Source organism: Xiphias gladius, chromosome 10 (genome assembly GCF_016859285.1).
Source record: "Xiphias gladius isolate SHS-SW01 ecotype Sanya breed wild chromosome 10, ASM1685928v1, whole genome shotgun sequence".
In the NCBI taxonomy this organism is placed as follows: Eukaryota; Metazoa; Chordata; class Actinopteri; order Istiophoriformes; family Xiphiidae; genus Xiphias; species Xiphias gladius.
Window position 1 is genome coordinate 18,550,905 of NC_053409.1, and position 22,641 is coordinate 18,573,545.

The 22,641-nt window shown below is 41.5% G+C and overlaps 3 protein-coding genes across 5 annotated transcripts; all 3 read right to left on the bottom strand.

The window, feature by feature from the left end:
• Positions 1 to 2,334: 2,334 nt before the first annotated feature.
• LOC120795757 (interleukin-6 receptor subunit beta) lies at positions 2,335 to 8,168 on the bottom strand. Its single transcript, XM_040137896.1, has 8 exons — positions 7,989 to 8,168; positions 6,773 to 6,961; positions 6,468 to 6,572; positions 5,677 to 5,823; positions 4,777 to 4,908; positions 4,551 to 4,647; positions 4,274 to 4,355; positions 2,335 to 3,451 (listed from the first exon to the last, which is right to left on the bottom strand). The coding sequence occupies exons 1-8, from the start codon at positions 8,101 to 8,103 to the stop codon at positions 3,077 to 3,079; spliced, it is 1,242 nt and encodes a 413-aa protein (XP_039993830.1). The 5' UTR covers positions 8,104 to 8,168; the 3' UTR covers positions 2,335 to 3,076.
• An 898-nt stretch (positions 8,169 to 9,066) lies between these two features.
• On the bottom strand, positions 9,067 to 10,316 carry LOC120795471. Its single transcript, XM_040137414.1, has 4 exons — positions 10,118 to 10,316; positions 9,869 to 10,032; positions 9,312 to 9,477; positions 9,067 to 9,146 (listed from the first exon to the last, which is right to left on the bottom strand). Exons 1-4 carry the CDS (start codon positions 10,314 to 10,316, stop codon positions 9,067 to 9,069), a joined length of 609 nt encoding a protein of 202 aa, XP_039993348.1.
• Positions 10,317 to 15,647: 5,331 nt separating this feature from the next.
• On the bottom strand, positions 15,648 to 21,563 carry theg (theg spermatid protein). Of its 3 annotated transcripts, none has more exons than XM_040137822.1 (7): positions 21,521 to 21,563; positions 19,584 to 19,659; positions 19,433 to 19,494; positions 19,276 to 19,333; positions 18,279 to 18,405; positions 17,190 to 17,349; positions 15,648 to 16,630 (listed from the first exon to the last, which is right to left on the bottom strand). In XM_040137822.1, the coding sequence occupies exons 2-7, from the start codon at positions 19,643 to 19,645 to the stop codon at positions 16,389 to 16,391; spliced, it is 711 nt and encodes a 236-aa protein (XP_039993756.1). In that variant the 5' UTR covers positions 19,646 to 19,659; positions 21,521 to 21,563; the 3' UTR covers positions 15,648 to 16,388. The 3 variants fall into 3 exon arrangements, with proteins under 3 accessions (XP_039993756.1, XP_039993755.1, XP_039993757.1); XM_040137821.1 differs by having other exon boundaries at positions 18,279 to 18,522; XM_040137823.1 differs by having other exon boundaries at positions 16,554 to 16,630; positions 17,186 to 17,349; positions 18,279 to 18,522.
• Positions 21,564 to 22,641: the final 1,078 nt, after the last annotated feature.

Below are 22,641 nucleotides of genomic sequence, written 5' to 3' on the forward strand. Positions count from 1 at the left end.
TTCCAGGCCTTTTGGTGTTGCTGAGTTCGCCAGTGCATTAAGAATGTACCAAATTGTTGATTTGGCCACTCCTAACGTTTCTGCCATCTGTCTGATAGGTTTGTATTGTGTTTTTCAGCCTAATGACGGCCTCCTTCATTTGCATCGACAGCTCTTTGGACCGCTTATTGAGAGTTCCCATGAGCAGCTACCAAATGCAAATTCAACACATGGAATGAACTCCAGACCTTTTATCTGCTTAATTTGTCATGGAATAACAAGGGATCGGGCCACACCCGGCCATGAGGCTGATTATCAGTCAATTGTCCAATTACTTTGGAGCCTCTGAAAATAAGGGACTATGTATGAAAATTTAATACCCACAAACAAGCAACCACTGAGGGTGGCTTCAGTAATGGCCTGACAGAGTATCTCAGCGGAGGAAACTCATCATTTGGTGATGTCCATGGGTTCCAGACTTCAGGCAGTCATTGACTGTGAAGGATTTTCATCCAAGTATTTAAAATAATCCTTATATTTATGATTATGTTGGTTTGTCCAATTACTTTTGAGACTCTGAAAATGAGGGACTATGTATAAAAATGGCTGTAATCTCTAAACGGTTAATGTGACGTTTTTATAAAACCCCTTGAATTGAAGCTGAAAGTCGACGCTTCAATCACATCTTGATGGCTTCGTTTCAAATCCTTCATAGTGGTGGTCACTGTCCAAATATTTATTTACCTAACTGTATTTGTTGTAGAAAAGGGTTGTGTCATGCCTTTACTAAAACAGGTTTGACTCAGTATCTAATCATTTTTACTTGCCGTGAATATTTTAATTATAATAAATTCAAACATTTCATCACTTTTTTTTCTTTTCTCATCAGAAATGGGCTTCCATAGACGTTTTTTAGCCCATCTTGACACGTCCCAGTGGAGGAAAAAAAACAGGTGTAAATAATAAAATGAATGATGGCCGAATTGCACGCAGCTGCCTCAGTTATAGTATGAATAGCACTGAGCCATTGTTATTCGTAACAACTGTGCTATTTCTTTTATAACGATTCAAAGTATCGGCCGTGAAAAACTTTTACAAACACACTGAGTAATCCGCTCAGTCTAGAAGATATCGAAGTAATCTGTGTGGCCGAAAGCACAACTTCAACCACACAAGTTATAAAGGAGACATGAGACCAAGTATAGAATCATCGCACAGCATATGTTCTGTTTTAATGCCGGAATGGTTTTCATTCATTGAAGTGCACATTTTAATGCTCAAACACACAAATAATATGAACTGAAAAGAGCTTCAGATCTTAAGTAATCACGGTTAAAAGCACTGTTACAAAGTCAGCTCACTGTAGGACTGAATTCCAGTTAGCAGCATTTTTAGCTATAAAAGAAGTCTGACTCTGAAGTAAGCGAGTTTTCAAAAGGGACACGAGCCAACTAACAGAACTCTAAAGAGGCCAGAACAGCAAATACATAACAGAAAAAATATGTAATGTATCCAAGGCAAGACACATACTAAACACCATCAGCAATGAGAAGCAGCTGCCACTGAAAAAAAGGGAACTAATGGATATAAAGAAATGCCCCTATCTGGCATGGGATCTAATTAGTCTTTGTTTGCAGTGTCCATTTTGTTACATCAAAGTTAAAGTCCTCCTTTCATAAGATCTTTTTCTTTTCTTTTTTTCTACCCCGTGAAACTACAGCCCGGGACATCACAAAACTAAAGGTCTCTGGAACATCGTAAATTGCTTTTATCTGTATAACAGCACATTCATAAATAAAGGTGCACCGAATAAAGAAAAATAAAACGGGCATCTCAAACATCAGTGTATACAGTATGTACAGAGGAAATGCCTTCCAGCGTTTTGTGTTACATACATTCCTCAGCATTCAAATAAGGCTCAGACATATAGTATATATCAACTGTGTATAGTAGTGCAATGTCAAAAACAAATTATGAAACCTTAATAATGGATCAAAACATATAATGACTCAGTCACAAACAATACAGTGTCTATAAAAAGTATTTGTCCTCCCTTGGAGTTTTTCATGTCGAAACAAAACAGATGTAATTAAAGGAATAGTTTCACATTTTGTGACATACACTTATTTTTGGCTTTCTTGCCGGGAATTAGATGAGAAGGTAGATACCACTCTCATGTCTGAACGGTAAATATATGGCTACGATCAGAAGCTGGTTAGCTTGGCTTAGCATAAAGACTAGAAACAGCTAACCTGGGTTAGAAATGTGTGGTTTGTACATTTCTTTTTTTTTCCAATTAAATAATATTTAAAATGTTCATTTAAAGGTGCTGGAACATGGATTTTGTTACCTTTGAGCAGAGCCAAGCTAGCTGTTTTGCCCTGTTTCCAGTCTTCATGCTAAGCTAAGCTAACTGGCGGTTGATATTCACCGTAGAGCCATGAAAGTGGTATCGTTCTTCTCATCTTAACAAGACAGCAATCAAGTGTATTTCCAAAAATATCAAACAGTGCCTTTAATTCTGTTTATACAGAGAATTTAAAAAAAATCTTAGCGAAAAACAAATCAGACTGATCTAAAATAATTAAAAATATAAAATGCAAAATCTGTTCCTGATAAACAATCCATTTTCATAAGTCAAAGGTGGTGTGCATATTTTTTTTTAAAGACACTGTAGAAAAATTCAAGTAAGCGTATCCCTTGCATGAAACTAAACAGCACTCGAGATGTAATGGTCACACTCCACAGGACAGTAAAGGAAATCCACAAAAACAGGCAGAAGAAAAGATGTTAAATTGTCAGAAGGAGCATTGGGCTGAGGGAAGGTGCCAGCCTGGGGTGACGAGACCGAGTTAAAGTTGCTTTAGGGAAAACGGTGTTTGGGTGAAGTGACCTCAGCTGGGTGAGAAAGTAAGACAGGGGATTGAGAGCTACTGCTGAAGTCAGAGAAGGAAGCGGGGCTTCGATGCTGTTCCAGAAAAAGACGGAAGCTTTTCAGTTCACCTGCTGGAGAAAGAGGAGAATCCGATCTTGTGGTACTCCTGCCCTCCTGCCCTCAGGTGGTTCACTGTCTCCACCTAGCTGCAGCTTAACCTCACTAACGCTGACAGCTGCCGTGCTGCCACTTGTCGGACTGGCGATAAGAAGGGGGCAAGATGGGTGCAGGAGGATTTCTGAGAGTCTGAGAGAGGACGACGCTGGAGTAGATGGAGAGGTCAGTGTTGGAATTCGTCTTGGCTCTGACTGGGCTCCTGTTGAACTTCTTTTCTGATATTCTGGTATTTTGGGGTGTCTGAGACCCTGAAACTGGAGGTGGAGGGTACCGGTGGGAAGAATATGTTCGGAGGTTACAGACGCTCTGATGACTGGTGACCTGATCCAGGCTGGGCTTCTGCAGTTCACTTTCACCAAGCAGTATAACTTCATAGCATTTCATTTCAGGCGTCTCTAGTACTGAAGGCGGCTTCGTACTCTGAGGAGAAAAAACAAATCATCCAACTTAGTGTTTGAAGATATATTTAAATGGTTGATTTCCTCAGTTTCTTCAAAAACAAAGTATTATTTTTGAAATACTGAAAAACAAATTTTTGACATTTTGGAGAAGTTTTGGATAGGTTTTCCAAACAAAAGGACACCTGGGCTCACTAGCCCTGTAAAACCTTAGTACTTTTACATTCCAACCTCAAAACTGGTACAATTGTAAACAAGACGAGTTGGGAACCAGGAAATGGGAATATTTCTGTTGGTTCACTGTAAAAAAAAAAATTCAAGTAGATTGTTTTTTTTTTTAAATTGTGTATTCAGTGTCTTATTTTCATGGATATTCATAAATTTAGTACTTAAGGTTTATACAATTAATGGTACAAGTCTTGTTCAATTTAAGTATTTATCCATGGTTCTGTGATGTTTACATTTGAAGTTATTTATTAGGTATTAAATAGAGGCCTATAAAATTGGCGGATGTAGGTCCAATACTGTTGCTGCAGAAAGGGGTTAATAAAGGTGGCAATTGCTGCTTCTGCTCCCACCTAGTGGTTAAAATGTTAACTTTAATGAACATTAATTGCCTAGTACCTAATTGTCTAATTCTGCTTAGACGTCAGAGATGGACTGTTGTCCGCAACGTGTTTTTAAGAGTTTAACTGGTTTAGGATCCCGAAATCATGCAACATGGTGTCAATGACAAAAAAACCCCCCAAAATATTTCCAGACTTTAAAACCAGACTCCTTTAAGTGAAAGGCAAATGTTAGGATTTAGGATACAGATGGGCCGATGGGAAAGGACTCCGGTTACCTCAAAGGTGGTTGTTGGGTTCCAGTGGGCCAGACTGCTGTTGGAAGGGTCAGGAACGAACTGACGCAGCTTCCGTTTCACCCTCCAAAGTTATTTGCAACGATAAACATTACAGGATGAGAAAAAAAAACGTATATCATGAAGTGACCAGCTAGTTCCAAACAGCAATAGGTACAACAGTAAGAGTAGGACACTGAGCTTTGAGGACAAAAGGTAAGCATTTGTATTCGTGTTGTTTAGTGTGGCGTGTCACTGGTGCAAGACACCGAAATCTTACATCTTATTCTGAGCCAGGCAGGCCATCAGTGCAAGTGCCACTGAAGTCAGCATGAGAGGAAGGACGGGATACATCACTGTCGAGATTTCCTCAGAGTCTTCACACACGCACACACACACACACACACACACACACACAGAGTTAAGTTAAAGCAATAGCAACATAGGGTTTTTACTTTAAGGTTACAGCGATTCTGTGTCTGCGAATCTGTGTGACCCTTCCTCACCAATGTGCACATTAGCTACGGGCCCAGCTGCTCCGGCGCCGGCGTCAGTGTTGGCCTGCATGAAGATGTCGTAGTTACCAGGCGACAGGTTCTCCAGAGAGTAACGGTGAACATGACCAGGCACAAACACGCCTGAATCAACAAGAAAAAAGGTACATTATTAGAATTATTAGTACTAGATGGACAAAATGTGATAAAGAACATGGAACAAAGAAGAAGACTAAAATTTTATTAAAATCGTGAATAAAATATTTACGAGCTTTACATCTCTAGCTCTATAGCTCTTTAAAATAGCTATTGCGGTTTATATTCTGTTGTGCACAGTACTTGTCTTAATAAACTTAAATAAACTCAATTTTATTAGTATGTTAAGATATTGAATGTATCAAAACTAAACCAAAACACAGTAAAGGTGAATGTGAGATATATCTTTAGAGCCATCTGCAGAGGGACAGGAAGCAAACTACATACTTACACTCATAACTACAGAATTCAAAACAAAAGTAGCATTTGGTGAGTAGCAGTCTTGAGATGACTTTAACTTAGTAGACTTGATATACTTCATTTTCAGTAGTTAAATTAGTTACTCTGTCAGAGTAAAGTGCATAGTACCGTTGCAGGGTGTTGAGTTTGAGTTTTATAGGACAATCTGCTGTCTCACCAAATTCATAAGTACTGATAATGCAGATTTCCATTCAAGAGCATGGAACAAAGGGAAATTTATTGCTTCTTTTTCAGTCTATGAGGAAGAATAATCAGTGAAATCAAACACTAGACTTATCCTACTCAAAGGCATTTTCAGGTGGTCTGTTGCAATACAATGTTCCTTTTAAAGCTAGTTGGGTTGGGTTGTGTGTGTGTGCCTGTGTGTGTGTGTGTGTGTGTGTGCGTATCACTCACTCCTGGCTGGTTGGTTTGCGGTGGTGTAGTGGAGTGTGTAGTTGTGGATGAAACCATGGAGCAGTTCCACAGGCATGGGACTCCAGCTGAGCTCCACTGTCCCGCCGGAGATCTGTTGCACCTGCAGATTAGGACCAGCTGATGGCGCTATACAGGCAGAGCGATAAGAGCAGGAGGGGTGATGATGATGATGGTGATGAGCCACAGAACATGTGAGAACAAGGCTCGAGTCTCTATCTCTATTTCATAACATACTGATCCGATTTAGTGGTGTTGGCTTCAACATGCTGAGAGGGATCCTGTTATTTATCAAGGGGATTTCTCTTTTACAATTAAACATAATATGTATAATATGTTCTTCCCATTGGACATGCATCACCCTTAAGTAATAATCATGAGTCTGCTATGAAAATGAAACCTTACTAAAATCTTTTAAAAGGTAGCTTTAAATGCATAAACACATTCAGCCAAGTGAATTATGGGGTAATCATTTTATCAGTTATAGTGATCAAAAGTAAGTATAGGTATGCATCTGTTTGACGCACATCTTCAGTAAGAACAAATAGGCCTGGGGCTGAGGGCTATTGACACGGTAGGGAAGGCAGAAAGTATTGAGAGACCAAGAGGAACGGGTTTTGTGAGTTTGCTGACAATAAGAAAAATGTCAGCAACACTGCCAGCCTTATCCTTTGAGGTAAAAATCACACTTCCGGTTGTTCTAAAACAAACATTTGGCTGTTCTGGAGCTACTTTTGGAGCTTGCCGTGAAACAACGATGTCTACCTCCGTACCTCCTTGGCGTGTGTAAATGTGAAGCGTCCTGTTCTTCCCTGCCCCTCGCCCGTCATACAGCGCCTTGACAGAGACGGCATAACGCTCCATCGGCTTTACTCCCTCTAAACAACTCAAAGATAAAAATGAAAAAAAAAAAAACACTCATCAGTGTATATTAAAATAATTTGGTTAACTATACTTCATAAATGACAAATCAAAAAATGTATTCTCTGTTGCTCAACTCAGCGCTTCATAATTTCAGCTCCAAAAAGGCAAAAAACATCATATTTTACACATTAAGCTTCTGTAGGTATCCATTCACCTGTGATGACAAGCGTCGTACGGGAACTATTCAAGGTTTGCCAGTGCAGGATGCTGCTGTTCTTCTCTCTGACAGCAAACCACTCCACGGCAAAGCCGCTCGCTGATCGATCGACCGGGGCTGTCCAACTAACATCTAGGTGGTTGTCATCCAGTGGACTTGCAGTGATTTGGCTCGGGCAGGGTGGCTCTGAACAGAAACGAGGGAGAAGGTGAGAAAGACAAGCCGGTTTGCAAGCAAATGCTGGATCCTGAACAGTAAAAATAAATGGAGAATATTAATATCCCGATTTCAGTATTTCTTGATTAGTGGAAATCGCCAGATGCATATATTGTAAGTTTAACAGTTTTTACTTTTCTGGTATCTGTTTGAAACTGTGTCCGGTCCACCATACAGCTGAACCAAAAGTAAAAAAAACACTGGATCATGCTTTCATTGTGCCTTTGTGTTTTGCACATTGGGTGGATGGGATTAAACAGAGAGGTGACAAATTAAACGAACCAGTAGCTGCTTTGCAAGTGTCATCCAACTGTATCTAAAGGCAAAACCATTTAGATCTGTTCTGCATGGCCAGACTTGTGGGTGGGGCAAAAATACTTGTAAGAAACAAATGCAGATCTACCTAAAGCAGACTGTATGAGTGAATACGCACACTTTTACTGTCTGAAAGCACCCGTTCAGTCAGTTTCTCCTCAAAGCCGTTCATATTGTTACGGTTAATTGTACTGCACAAAAAAAAAAAAAAAAAAAAAAAAGGACAGGTGGGTGTTTGAAGAATGACAGAAGAGACCTCGAAGGAATCTGCCTCCGCACACCTGTGCAATCACTGCACAAAGTGGGCATGATTGATGGATTGTTTGTTTTGGAAAGTTACAAAAGTTGACGCAGAGTGAAGCCTCCGTCTATTCCAACATCATAAAGGACGGGGGTTGAGAAGCTGTGATCCAAAATACACTATGTTTGCCCCTAGACAGCTCTCTCTACTCATATGATCTGAACACCAAATGAGGGAACATCTATCGGAAGATTGGTGTTTCAATCCCTCCAGTAGAGTTGCAGGTTCCACGGTGCACCGAAGCTGTTTTAGAGGCTCGTGCTTGAACGAAACCTTACCAAGACACTTTACATTGGTAAACCTGTTTAACCTGAACAAAGTAAACATCTCAGGTGATGACACAACAAAGCGTCAATTATCCATGAGGAGGTCGAGCCCTACCTGTCTCAGAAGCTCCCAGGAGCCATATTTGGGCTTCTGGCGAGGTCCCGGCAGAGTTGGAGGCTGTCAGAGCGCAGGAGCAGCGTTCAGCAGGGAGGAGCAAGGTACAGGACATACTTGTATGGGGCAAATCTCTGCAGCTCCCATGATCGTTCAGAGCTTGAGCGCTCTCTGTCTGACAAGTCACATTATAGAAGAGAACTCTGCCATTGGCCAGAAAGCGAGGCAGAGGCTGAACAGTATAAACACAAACCATGAGAGAAAACAAAAAGTAAAAGTCAGTTGCTGTGAGATGATGGAGGTTTTAATCAGACCGTGTGACATTTTGTTCTCTCTTACTCCAGCTATCCCAGTTTCACTCGGCAACTCGAACCAGACTGTAGCACAATAAATGTGTCATTTCAGGGAGAAATATAAACAAATTACGGGCCAGTTCATGAGTAGATGGTAACTAGAAACTAATTGGATCCAAAAGTTATTAAACTGTAAATCTGCAAAGCTCAAAGTGATAGTCAGAAAATATTATGTGATCGTTCATGACTCAAAGTCAGACACAATTCAACACACGCACGCTCACACACACACACACACACACACACACACACACACACACACACACACACACACACACACACACTTTCCAAAGCAGCGAGATGAGTCTCCACCCGTTCTTGTCTGTTTGTTTCACTCGCCTCCAGAATGCTGGTGCTGCAGACGGAGCTGGAAGACAGAAGGGAGAGGGAAAACACAAATTTTAAGGTGATACAGCAGAACATGCTAAAGGAACACAAAGGCGAAGGGGTGGTATACACATTTTTTGGCCGCAGCGAAGTCCATAAAACATCCACATTCACATATGCCTGCTACAGCAGCTACAACACTCTGAATTCTGTCGGAGTGTCTTGGGTGGCACTCCTTCTCAGAGTCTCGCGGAGGTCGGGGTCAGTGCCTGTGAAATGGCAACTCTTGCAAGGGTCCTGGGTGGGCCCATCTGGTCCACATGTGTGTTATGGACTGGTAGAAGTCCTACCACTCTTCTCCAATTAAAGGAGACAGTTGACGTGGTTTGGGCATCTGATCAGGGCGTGTACTGGATGCCTTCCCCTGGACTCATGTCCAACTGGGAGGAAACCCCTGGGTAGATATATCTCATCTGACCTGGGGACACCGTGGGATCCCCCAGGAGGAGCTGGAGGACGTAGCTGGACAGAAGAATGTCTTGCCTACTTTTCTTAGCCTGCTGCTATCGCAATCTGGACCCAGATAAGTGGCAGAAAATGGATGCAGGGAGAAAGATTTGGTTCTTGGTTTATTTACTCTCACCGTCCTCTGCTGTCCTTCCCTGGCCTGCATTGCTCCACGGGCTCCAGGGGCTCTTTGGGCCCCGGTAACGGTGACGCAGCCTGACGGTGTATGACGTGTCGGGTTTTAGGAGGTCGACCAGGAAGCTGTAGCCTTTCACTGTCACATTTTTGACCTGGACATCGAACTGCATGGGGAAGAGAAACAGGAAGAAGTAAGGTGAGGATTAGCTTGTGAAGAAACAACATTTGTTCTTTCTTCTGTTTTATAAAGACTTTGTTCTTGAAATGTGCTACGTGAACCATTTTAATATCAAGAAATATTTAAAGTGATTTATGAGCCGCTGCAAAGAAGCCAAGCAGCATTTTTCCATTTTGTGAGACATGTTTGATCTCTGTAACATTACAAAACATGACAAGAGCCGTCATCGAAAATTTGGTCTTAACTTGACAAATTGAACCACTGGTGTGGGATGTTTTGATATCTTAAAATGCTACGCTTTGCACCTTTCCTTTATGAATTAATCTGTTCCTTCATGCAGTTGTATGCAGTTTTGTGAATATTTGGGAGCGGCAGACCTGCCCCTGTGCTTTGACCTCAATCTGGGAATTCAGGTTTCCGGCTTCAATTTCAGAGTCAGACACAGGAAAGACAGACAAGATGCGGCTCCAGATTACATTCAGATACTGAGGTTTCCCATCGACTGACTTCACACTGTCCAAAATCGCTGGAGGCAACATCACTTGAGAGACACAGGGAGAGAAGGGTAAGAGAGAGGCAAGAGACGAAAAATGAGGGCACAATTGGGGGAAGCACGACAGCCTCACCTTCAATCCTACCAGGCTGACACCGAGGATCTGAGGCCACGTCTCGGTTGCGACCGTGTGCTATGATGGTGGTGCAAAAGGTAAACCTCACGGAGGAGTTGCCGATTCCCACTGTGCAGCTGGTGCCAGACGTGGAGCAGGTGAACGTCGTCAGAGAACTGTTTGTTGTTAAGGGCTCAGCTCTACACATCCACAACATGTAAACATAGAAACAAATACTCATAAAATACACACACACACACACACACACACACACACACACACCAATATACAAACGATGCTGATCTGAGACTTACTCTTGCCTCTGGGCACAACAGGTGCAACACGCAAACAAACTGGTACAAAACCACAAGCCCAAATAGATGCATGTTTTTGTCATGCCAACCGATATGCATTTGCATGCTTCAGATGTGTGTGCACGTTTGCGTGTAAAGTCACAAACACAGACAATGTTACCCAACAAACAGATCGTGAGATAGGAACAGTGTGTTTCTCAGTATCTCTGGAAATCAAACTCATCATCAAAGCCTCACACGCATGGGATATTCAAAGGTAATTACAATCCCAAGCATTATAATTGCAAATATGCCTCAGTGTAAGAGTGTAAAACAAATTGAACAAACCATATTGAGTCAAAGATACATCTAAGGCAATATGAGACAGTCTTTTTCCTGCTTACCAACAGCTCAGGGGAAAATGCTTATTTCAGCTCTATAGAAGGTCTGCATTTGAGATACTGTATTTTTTTCACAAACTCTTACAAATTGATTAGTATCACAAATTTTAAACAAATTAAACCTACAATAACTGATTTTTGAAAACTTGAGGCAGCGGAAACAAGTTGCGAATGCAACACTAACAAATCAATCAATTATTAATCAATCATTATTAAAATGTGCCATTTTTAGTCACCTGTTGTGAAAGAAAACACCCGAATCAACTAAACAATATCACAATGTATACATATAATAATATAAAGTAATATATGATATAAAGTGCTCCACAAATTTTGGATGATCTGAATTGGAGGCCTATTTCACATACTTGTATGTGTTCATGTGTGACCTCTAACATATAGGAATGCATTCTCTCACCCAGGTTTCCTCTGAACTTGCAGAGTGTAGCGCGCCGCCGGGGTGTCTCCAGCCTCCCAGCGGCAGGTGATGTTAGCGCGATTCAGGAACACACAGCCATTTAACCGCGGGGGTTTGGGGAGGGCCTTGGACGTTGTAATGGACGAGGCTTGCGGCAGGACTGAAGAAGGAGAGAGGCTGGCGTTAACAGCGCGAAGAGGCAGACACTGCTGGATACGTCTGGAGTTTTTGGTGTGTTATATACTGTAGAGATCTTCAGGCTGAAGAAAAAGCAGGTGATTTGGGATTGGATTCTTGAATGTATTTAATGAAATGCACAAGCAGTGGTTTGGGAAAAGCTTCATGGATGCAAGATTTGTGCAGAACCTAATTTTAACTGGCAGGAAATAGATTTAAAGAAAGAAAAAAAAGGGCTATGTGTGTTAGATTAGCAGAAAGGAAATGAGTGAACTTGCCAACTGCCTGGACTAACATCTTGTCTGAGGAACTTATTAAAACCTTATACGAATTACATCTGAAACCAATTTAACCCCGCTGGATATACACGATTTACTTTGTCAAATATTTTATGCAGGGCTGCAATTGCTATCTGACCTGAAGTTGAAACAAAAGCTCAGACAAGACTGTGCAAGGTGTTTGGCTTGATCTGGCACCACCTTGTTGGCTCAGCTTCCCACTGGGTTTGTGTGGTATTAATCAACATGATCATACTAGGTCTGTCATAGTTCTAATCCTTCCTTCTTAAGAAATTTGTTGCCGCCTTTTTTCATTTGAATGTGCCTTTCATTAAAAGTTTTTAGGAGTTTGGGAACTTTTGTATGAGTTTTGCTGTTAAAGTTTGAGAAATGAAGTGCTAATTTTGTCTCTTTAAAGCAGACAATTAATTAGATTGTCTGCATTAATTAGATTTTTGGGCACCATGAGGACAGAACTCCACAATGAGCTAAACATCACACACTTTGACGTACAATATATCAATATATGGGGCTAATGTGTTAGTAAACAGCTGCCTGACACAACCGGCAAACACACAGCAAAATTAGGAATTCATTTGGAGCCCTGTTTCTGGTCCAATATTCACTTTCGTTCATGCTCTTTTCGGTCTCCACATCCTGGAAAAAAAATGTGGTTCTTTAGTTGGTTCTTTCTATATAACAACAGCCCACATACTGTCCAGGGAATATATCTTGGTCTTTAGCTGCTAAATGCTCGTTTTTTTTTTTTGCCACTGAAACAGGGTTGAGAAAGCCACGAGTGTGAATGAAAAGAGCAAAGTTGTGGGCTACAAAACCAAAACAATTAACTGAAAGAGGTTAAAACGCTCCATAGAACTAAGGGCAACTGCAGACACGGATGATAATTCTCTTTGGGTTGCCCCTTTCAGATTATACATAGTCAATTGATCTATTGTTAAAGGCTAAAGCTGGCGATTTTCTTTATTTTTCTTATTGTCAGCAATTGACAATAAGAAAACACCAAAACAACATCCTACTCGCAAGTTTTGTCTTTGTATCCCACAACCTGATTCAGCTTATTTATCTGTGCCACAGAGTTTCATTGTTATTCAAAAACTATGAATAACACATCAATGAGCCACACTGTTACACAGGAAATAAGGGCATGGTAGTTTATTTGCAAAGTCCCACAGACTGATAACTGCGATAACTTTCCCAGTGTCTGCAAAGGAGTTCCTGTAAAAAAAAAAAAGTGAAACCACCTCCTGCCTAGCTGTGGTATTAACTTTCTGCTTCTTCGAAACGTTTAGTTTAAATTTTGACACATCATCACGTTCCAGGGATTTTCTCCAACCACGGCGTTCACACAAACATCAGCACCTCACCACACTGGGTCTGATTCTGTTCTGGATGAAGAGGGAGAGTGTGCTGTGCATTACCCAGGGTTAGTCCAGCCCCTAGCAGGTAGGTCCACGCCACAGCCAGGCGCCGCTCCATGACCACCAACCGCTCTCTCCTGGCCACTGCAGTCTTTTTCCCTCACTTTCCCCCCATCACACTACCAGGAATTCAGCTCCGGGACTCTGATCACTGAACAGTTAAACAAATAAAAGAAACCATATTGGCTTTTTATCCTCTCAAATCTTAAACAGATTTACGGAGTGTGAGCGCAGGATGCCCCAAAATGACTAAGTTTATTTGTTACATTTCATCACAGCTTCACTGCAACATCTTTATAGCCTTGAACCCCATGGCCGCGTGCCTACAACTTCTTCTGCCTTGCATTGCAACACGGAAAAAGCTCCAACCAACATGAAACGTAGGCAGTTTTACCGAGTACAGACAGTTTTTAAGTTCCCACATTGGCTGCGCCGGGTTTGAGTGTGTGAAGGAATTGATCGGCACTGGCTCTCTTATCAAAACTAAGAATTGCAGGCCTGACCTGTAAGAGCTCAGACTCATCACGTTGGTGCGATTAACATGAAAGAGCAGCCCAAGGCTTTTCATCTATTTAAAGCCAAGGTGTGAAAAATGGAAACAGATGTTGCTTCCACTCATTTTCAGCGCTACTGGTAGTGGTGGTGGTCCTGGAGTGCATAGTAACACTTTACTTCAAGTCACACTATTTAGTATTTATAAGCAGTACATAAACATTTAATAGAGGGTTTATAAGACACTGTGATGCAGCTGTAGGCAGATGTAAGTGTGTTATTTTTCAGCAACTATAACTTCTCATGCGGGCGCCCGTGGAGGCTGGTGTACAAACAGATGAATGACAGTATAGTAAAACACAGCTGTAATAATATAAATCATGTCTTCACATGAGAAGTTCAAAACATTGTTAGATCTGCGCTCAAACAGCCTATATTATAAGCCATTTATTCTATGTTTATATAGTGCTAATAAATTCTAAAGTAGTGTCGCCAACTGCATTATACCAAACGGCATTTCTAATATCCTGTCACGACAGGAAAAACACACACACACACACACACAAACAAACAAACACACACACACACACATACACAAACCTTCAAAAAACAACCAGTGAAAACGATTACAGAGTTGAGTCAACACCCCTTTTACACACTGTCAACAAACCTGAGCGGTTCAAGATGCACAAAGACACGATTTCTGGCAGTGGTGGAAGAAGAGTTCAAAGTACAACTACCTCAACCTAGACCTGCTGTCATACCTGAGCAAAATGTACCTGAGGCGTCACAGGTCCAACTCCTCGGACACGAGAGTGGCCCCGGGAAGCTGTATCAGCACCTCGTATTGTTATCCCTACCGGTGCATGTCAGCAGCGTTTTAATGGGGCAGCTGGTTGATGCAGTGTTCATTTGAACTGTCACGGGCTTTGTCGCCGAGCTGCCGGTTGTCCACGTTCACTCCAGCCGTAACACAAAAAGGTACAGCACTTCCCTCCGAAGCGTTGCGGAACAGAGGGATAAAGGAGCATGACATGGAAATACACGAAGTGCCTCCAACTTGTGCAGTACGGTGCATGGATGACTTTCCACCACTGATTTCCTCGCAGAACAGGATAGAAACAATTAACTTAGCACCAATCGATGTTGCTGATTCAGTTTTCTCTCAATCAACTATTTGATTAATGACTAAACGACTAAATATATGCACACAAAATTGTACTGATAAAAAACAAAAACAAAAGAACAACTGCACTTCAAGATCAGCAAAATTGCCTTTAATTCCCTCCACTACGATCAGCGGAATAAATAAATCTCTTACTGAAGCATCGCGTTTGGTGTTTGTGGCTGGATGGGTTCATTTTTCGCTTGTAGTTTTTGTCTTGACGCCAATTTGACATTAGGCTACAACCTAGAAGAAAAGGTCACAGACACCATGAGGAATGATAGAAATTTTTGTTTTGAGCTATTGAGAACAGACACGTCTTATCAAGTAGAACCTGTCCCCGGGTCTGTTTCTTATTTGTCGAAGAAATGAATCGTCGCCTTTTTCAAGTTAAACTTCCGGCCGTTTGCTGAATGAATCGTGAGTCAAAATCGAGCCCACTTACCGGTGCGAGCTTGAACATCTCACCGAGTCCATCTACAGCGACTGTGCAAGAGCAGCAACCTCTCGGCTCCAGAATACACGTGTGTTCCGCCCCGCTGTCAGTCAGTGCCCCGCTCGGTTTTGTGTCTGTGTGTGTGTGTGTGTGCGTGTGTGTGTGTGGTTCCCATACAGTCCGAGGCCCCCTAGAGGATCCTGTGAAACTTTCCGCTGAGATCCTCCAAATGAGGGTTTGATCTCCCTTTCATTTCATAATAAAATTAAACCTATTTAAATAAAAATAATGATAATTTAAAAAAGCAGTAGGTTTATCTTCCTCCACTTTCAGCATTGCACATAGTTAGACAGATGAAATATAAAGTGATGGTTTAATCTGGATTTAAGGATCACATTAAAAAAAAAAAAAAAAAAAGGAAAAACTTGAAGGACCCTACTGTCTTTTCTCCCCTTGTTTCATTCAACCTTTTAAAATGTGTGTTATTTATATTTTAATTTTTAACTGTAATGATTTAACAGATTCATTGGCTGCCTGCCTCATGTTAACAATAATCAAGAAAAACAATTAAGAAGTGACGGATGTGGCTACAGGATGTCTCAAAGCAATTTTAGCTGCAGTTCACAATATCCCCCTAACAGCTTGTTTTATTTCATGATCAAACTATGACGTTCCCGCAATTACGCAAGTTGTCTTGTTCATTAGTACTGATGGCGCACATAAGGGCAATGGTAGCTATTAAAAATGCATTGTACACGCACGGGCGTGCGTAATGCATTCGTGAGGGCAATCACCAGCCTTTGGTCGATGGTATCAAAACCAGCGCTACTCTAACCAGCTTCGTATCTTGATTTAGCATCAGCCTCCTTCTAAAAAAGTGTCCCAGCAAGTTGTTGTTTCAAGACGCCACTAAAGAACGGAAGGGTTGCTCTTAGCCATTGTGGGGCAGAAGAGAAAACTGTAGTTTTCAGTAGGTCACGTGAAACCAGGGTAGCAAGTAAAGAAGATCATAAACAGTGGGGTGCTGCTGTACGATTTTTGTCATTTGTACATTCACATAACAGCAAATAATAGGCCTTTGTCATTATTTTACATGGAACAAAAAACTTTGTCACAGTAAAACTCTTGGACCAGTAAAAAGGAGAACAATCAGCACCTCCCTGGGTACCAGACATTTGACATCATCCCTCCTACTTTGAGCAACATTTGCGAGGCAGAGGCAAACAGAGTTGTTGTATCCGGGGCGAGGGGCTGGCAGAGCGTGCTGCCCGACTAACGACATATGGATCATATCCCTCCAACAGAGCCTTCCTCTCTTTAGGACCGGACAGCTCAAGAAGTCTCTGGCTGGCTACGTGGCTTCTGGCTGCTCGGGAGACGGGCCAGCACACCGAGCGCTCTCCTTCAAACTTGGGGTGGTCATGCTTAGGGGCTGAGAAGAAGAAGTCATCACACCGAGGTCAGACAATGCAATTCTAAATGAATAGTTCAACATTTTGGGAAGTTTGGATGAGAAGATCAATACCATTCTTCATATAAAGCTACATCCAGGAGACAGTTAGCCTCGCTTAGCATAATGACTGAAAGAGGGAAACAACTAGCCTTCAGTTTTTGCACAAATTAAGAGAACAAGATGTAACATACTAATTACTGAGCTTTAGAGGTGCTGGTGGGAAGATTTTGTTACTTAAGAGAAAGCCACACCAGCTGTTTCCTCCTGTTTCCATACTTTGGAAACAAGAGGTCCGCAGTCAGAGATCCAGACTCTGCAGCACCAGGGACAGGAGGAGAGAGGAGAGAGGAGACGAGAAAGTGTGCTAAGCTAAGCTAAGCTAACCTTCTCCTGACGGTAGCTTCATATTTAACATACAGACATAAGCGTGGTGTTGCTTCTCTAATCTGCTGCAACTCTCTGCAAGAGAGCAAATAAGTGTATTTCCCAAAACGTTAAACTATTGTTTTAAAGAAGCTGCTGAAAAAGACTCACTTACTGGACAGAAGCTCCAAGTGTGCCGATGCTTTGCATGGCAAGTGGTTCACGGGCACAGGCTTTGATTTGTGACCAGAGTCCTCACGAACCTGCCTTCTCTTTGGCTGGGCAAGCTGGCAAATCCGTGAGGTGGCGACTGCCGTCTGTGTCGCTCTGCTCAACTACAATCACATTTTAGGTCATAAATGAGATTGTAAATGTAAAAAAAAAAAAAAAAAAAAAAAGCACAATATCAGACATGAGCTCTTAGGAGTCAATCAAACAAATGAAACTTGGATTAACTCCACTCAGTCTTGACCCAGCGCACAGTGCATAAGAACAAGCACTTTCGATAGCGGCTGAACAAGTAAGAAAGGTGATGACACTGAAATATTTTTCAGTCGTGCTAGCGGAGGGCTCTAGGAATGACAAAGTCTGTGTGGTGATCCACCACTTTGGCTGTGGTCATGTTAAATCATGGGAAGTGTAAGTACCTCAAAAAATGACGCTGTCATTTATGGTCCAGTCTTCCGGATTATAAAGTGGGTCAAAAATAGGTAAGCTTGTTGTGATAATGATTTTTTACTACGTGTACAAATTCCAGTCAAAACCAAGAAAGAGGAAAACAAAAATTCTATGAGGAATTTCCCCCCTTTGTGTTTGCCGGTGTCGTTCAGCAATATGGATAACAACAACAAATTAAAACTGTCTTCTCTTTCCCCAGATAGGCAGCATTATAAATGAGCTATTCATATGATCAGTGGCTTGACCTTTTCAGGAAAGTTAAGCCATTGATCATATCCTGTTGTCAGAGTCCATTGTCTTTCCATAAGGTTCAACAAGTTTCTGACTGATGAATCCCATGTGTTAACTCCCAGCTTACAAAAAAGATCCTTAAAAGTAAGGAGGCTTAAAGTTGAGGTTTTACCTCATGTTTTCATTCAGACATATCTAAAAGTAAAATTTAAAACTTAAAAAAAAAAAAAAAAAAATTTAAAAATGTATGCCTTACTAACACCACTGGCTGTGGAGTTTAACCCCCCCCCCCCCCAAAAAAAAAAATCTCCCACATCGAAGCAGTTTTTTGGGAAATGGGATGTGTGTTACTCACAGGGGCCAGCAGTGTGCGGTCTGGCTGCCAGCCAGCTGCAGGAACCCGCGGTTGAGCCAGGTTACACAGCTGCTTGGATGGAACGGCTCTGAGAGCCCATTCACCCACCTCCCAAATGGGAGAAAGTCTGGGAAGGGGAAAAGAGGCGGGCAGAGTGGGGTGTAGATGAGAAGAAAGGAAAGAGAAGCGGAAGAGGGGAAAGGAGAGCATAAACAAGAGAGGACATGGAAAGAGGTAAAGGTAACTATAATAAGAGGAAGATGAGGAAAGAGGAAGGAGGGATGCAGGATGGCAGATAAGAGCAAAAGACACAAGAGGGGGATAAAAAATAGAGCCAGAAGGAGACAACTATTCAATAAGATCTCAAAGGGGATCGGTGGAGTCAGACAGTGTTTCTGTTTACATGCAGTGTTACTCATCAAAACATAAAATCCTTGATGTTTAACATGTATTTCCTTCCTCATTTAAAAAAAATTCTCTTAAATGCTGCATTGTTCACATGCATGATTGCTAGCTCGGGCTCCCACTCATAAAAACACTGCTCCAGAGTACCACTAATGGTCAAAAACCCCACAGAGGAACTCTAATGAAATAAGTTTTTCATCAAATCAGTGCTAAAAGGCAGATGTTTTGTTCGTTTTAGCTTTGGTTTAGTTCATTGATTCTGATATGTCTATAAAATACAACATATCAGACCTTGTTGGCGATAGAATCATCAAGTCCTGGAATACTCAGCATGAAATTCAGGGCCTGACATTAAAAAATACTTGCATATTTGCATGACTGTTTCTGGACCGATGGAATTAGGCAATGGCTATTATACTGAATTTATCAAGAGAGGTAAACACAGGATGAGGATGAAAAGTGAATCATATGTATCATTGATTTCGTTTTTCAGAAAGCGGACAAGGCAAAAAGACACCTAAAAAAGAAATCACACGCGCATTAGTAGTTAGTAGCATTCTGCATTAGCAACACTAAAACTTATCATATTTACGTTACTGGAGAGTAGAGCTTTTTACTTCTACAGAGCTCCAGCCAGCGAGGGGTTAACTCTGTGAAGAAAAACAAGTGTGCATTGTGTCCTAAAAAAAGGCAGCTGAGGATGGGTTGTAAATAAAAGAAAAAAGAGTGAGAGAGAAAGAGAGCCATACCAATTTTGGTGGTGGATCCAGTCCTCTCACGAGGCAGCTCATCCAGCCAGTAAACAGAACGACTGGAAAACAGAAAAGAGGCCTCATCGGAGTAAGTGATCAATAGAGAGACAGAGATGGGGAGGAGGTGTAGGAGGACAGTCAGGCCTACCGGTCCGGATGTCTCAGTCGATTGGGTTTGGGCTGAGAAAGCATATGCATCCGGGTTGCCATGGAAACGGCTGCCACTGGTGGAGAAACAGAGCACAGTGCAGCTGGAACTATCCCATTATACAAACGTCCCTTATCAGAGTGTCATCGAACGTCATAGGTAAGACTGGACAAGATGTTATGTTTCACACATCTAGATGCAGACGCAAGCAGGCTTGCTTGTGGTTCCTTGAGTCTCCAAAAGTAGAATGGGAGGCAGAGCCTACAGGTATCAGGCTTCTCCACTGGCGAACCCTCTTCCAGTTTGGGTCCCGGAGGCAGACACCCTCTCCAGGCTTTAGAGTGGGCTTAAAACCTTCCTTTTTGATAAAGCTTACAGTCAGGGCTGGCTCAAGCTCGGCTTGAACCACCCCCTAGTTATGCTGCTATAGGCCTTGACTGCCAGGGGACTTCCCATGGTGCACCGAGCTCCTCTCTCCTCCTGTCGCTTTCTGCAGGTATTGCTGCCCCTGGTGCTGCAGAGTCTGGAACGCTGACTGCAGACCACCTAGTGCCCCCATGATCCTGCTCAACACCCACTGCTTCCATTATTATTATCATCATTACTATTATTATATTTAGTTTTATTAGTATTATTGTTCACCCTATTATTATTAGTTGTATCCTTAGTCTCATCATTGTTATACATCTTTATGTTATACCTGCACTGTGCTACGTTCTCTTTCCTCCTCGGCAGACGGCCGCCCACCATGAGCCGGGTTCTGTTCAAGGTTTCTACCTGTTGAAAGGGAGTTTTTCCTTGCCGCTGTCGCCCAGTGTTTGCTCACAGGGGAATGTTTGGGCTCTGAAAATATAACTATCAAGAGTACAGACTAGACCTGCTCTATATGAAAAGTGCCCTGAGATAACCTCTGTTATGATTTGGCGCTATATAAATAAACTGAATGAAAAAAAATGTACATGTAGTACGTGAATAACAAAACTGTAACGCAGCTGGCTTACTTCAATGTTTGTGGACATTGTGGGTTATAATGTAACGGGAGGGAATATGATGGTAGTCTGCCGTCGTTTAGATTCTGAGGTTGCCATTCAAGCTGGACTGGAAACAAGCAGCTGAATAATCGATTGATTGATTGACGGAAGATAGATTCTGAGAATTGATTAATTTCCCCCTCAACTCAAAACTGTGTTTTGCGTATTGTTACTTCACTTGGATGTTTTGCCTTTACGGTGTAGGATGATACACAGAGAATGGACTTTTCAGTGAAGTAGGAGACACCTTGTGTCTAGTTGTTAAGTTACATATTTGAATATTTATGCATTCTGGGTTTTTTGATGAAGGGGAGGGAGTGGATGTATTTTTAAGAAAATAATATTTAACTAGGTCATTTAACTTGTTTTCTGGAAAATCCATATCAGAAGTATTTTTCTGTGTTTTAAGACACATCTTCAGTGGTTTAAGTCATTTATCAAGCCCAAATTCAAGACATTAGCTGGCTTCAGGCTCTCAAAATGTGAGCACTTGCTGCTTATTTTCTGATTTTTTTTGTCACTGTGAATTTAGTATGTTTGGGGTTTGAGACTGTTGGGCAGACAAAAGAAGCAATTTGAAGAAGTCAGCTACTTTACTACTTTTATTTTATGAAGGATTAAGGAAAAAAATAAAGATTTATTGTGGAAAAAAATAATTAGTTGCAGCCTTGCTGAACTACCCTGACTAAAATGGTCCCATGTATCTCATGTGTGGTTTATTGTCTACTTCTCTGTTAATACCGGTCACAGCGACAGTAACCAGCCACGCAGCGAACTTAATCCCTCGCCGTTTACACTACCAACCCGAACTCGCCGAACACACAAACGCGACGGATGACTGATGGACTTCAGCTCATAAAGGTACTTTTTCCCCTCCCCCGGTTCGCTTTGGGATAAAACGCTTACCTGTCCAGCACCTGCGGTCGCTCCTGGTGACGCCTGCTGGTTGCTAGGGTGTCAGGTGACGTGTGTCGGACACAGTATACCAAAGATCGTCCACGTGCAGGGTGAGTCACGATGGCTAACTCCGCCTTCCTGTGTCCTGCGGTAAGTTTTTTCTCAACCAGTCGTTCGGCTTTAAAGAAATAAAACATCTGAGGCAACTGATAAGCATCCACGCTTCCTTACTATGCCGACAAGTCTCCTTTTCTGTATTGGTATTTGGCGCCGGATACCATGGCGTGTATACAATACGTTTGGCATATGTGGGTGGAAATGTTCATTCATTCACTCAACTTACATTTTGCCTATACGGTGTGTTCCAATGCATGGACGCCCTATTTTCACGGGACAGTAAAAGCCAAAAAAAAGAAGAAAAAAATCATGTTAAAAGGATATAGAAGGGCATCAAACTAGCCAGTTATTCATCAGTTAATCCAATTAACATGTTTTTATTAATAGTAATATCACTTCATTTATATATCATGTTCAGACAAGCAGAGACAATCAGTTGAAGGAGCTGATGTGGGCTCTCCCACAGTATTTCATTTGTCTGTAAACTAGAAAAGTATTTTTGAAAGACTTTTAAAAAAAAATGAATTATAAATATGTTCAGTGATTTGCAGGCCTGCACACACTTTCAATGAAAAAATGCACACACACACAAAAAAACTTGAATTAAAATCACTTTACATGTAAATTAACTTTATAGTAGTTTTATGTCTTAACTTTTTCTGCTGTATTTGTTTGCACAGACAGTGAAACAATATTGTTTCCAACCTTGAACTGTTCTATATCATTAAAGATTGGTAAATATTTATAGGTATCTGTGTTATTTTTCTTGTAGTTTGTGTTCCTGGCAGCTTTATACTTTGTTAAATTGACAAAATGAGAAGAAAGAATGAACATGACATATTTTAGATTTCTCTAACAATCCATCAGTAATAAAGAACCTAAACTCATCACTCTGGCACCAAGTTTTAAAGCATTTATGTGACATTTGTTTGGAAGCCCAGCGCAGTGAAAAACTAGTTTCAAAAACCAATAAATTTAAAATTCACAAAAATTGAAAAATGCACAGACAATTT

What these genes read in the sequence shown, in the direction of transcription:
- LOC120795757 (XM_040137896.1), bottom strand. Translation starts at nt 8,103, where the DNA reads ATGTCCTGTACCTTGCTCCTCCCTGCTGAACGCTGCTCCTGCGCTCTG. An exon ending in TACGACGCTTGTCATCACAG is followed by an intron (nt 6,573 to 6,772) that starts GTGAATGGATAC and finishes TGAGTTGTTTAG; the next exon opens with AGGGAGTAAAGCCGATGGAG. An exon ending in TGCCTGGCTCAGAATAAGAT is followed by an intron (nt 4,356 to 4,550) that starts GTAAGATTTCGG and finishes ATAACTTTGGAG; the next exon opens with GGTGAAACGGAAGCTGCGTC.
- LOC120795471 (XM_040137414.1), bottom strand. Translation starts at nt 10,316, where the DNA reads ATGTTGTGGATGTGTAGAGCTGAGCCCTTAACAACAAACAGTTCTCTG. An exon ending in TCAGCCTGGTAGGATTGAAG is followed by an intron (nt 10,033 to 10,117) that starts GTGAGGCTGTCG and finishes GTGTCTCTCAAG; the next exon opens with TGATGTTGCCTCCAGCGATT. An exon ending in GGGAAGGACAGCAGAGGACG is followed by an intron (nt 9,147 to 9,311) that starts GTGAGAGTAAAT and finishes CGGTGTCCCCAG; the next exon opens with GTCAGATGAGATATATCTAC.
- theg (XM_040137821.1), bottom strand. Translation starts at nt 19,645, where the DNA reads ATGGCAACCCGGATGCATATGCTTTCTCAGCCCAAACCCAATCGACTG. An exon ending in AAGCTCTACTCTCCAGTAAC is followed by an intron (nt 18,523 to 19,275) that starts GTAAATATGATA and finishes CTCTTATTATAG; the next exon opens with TTACCTTTACCTCTTTCCAT. An exon ending in ACCGCACACTGCTGGCCCCT is followed by an intron (nt 17,350 to 18,278) that starts GTGAGTAACACA and finishes ATGTGATTGTAG; the next exon opens with TTGAGCAGAGCGACACAGAC.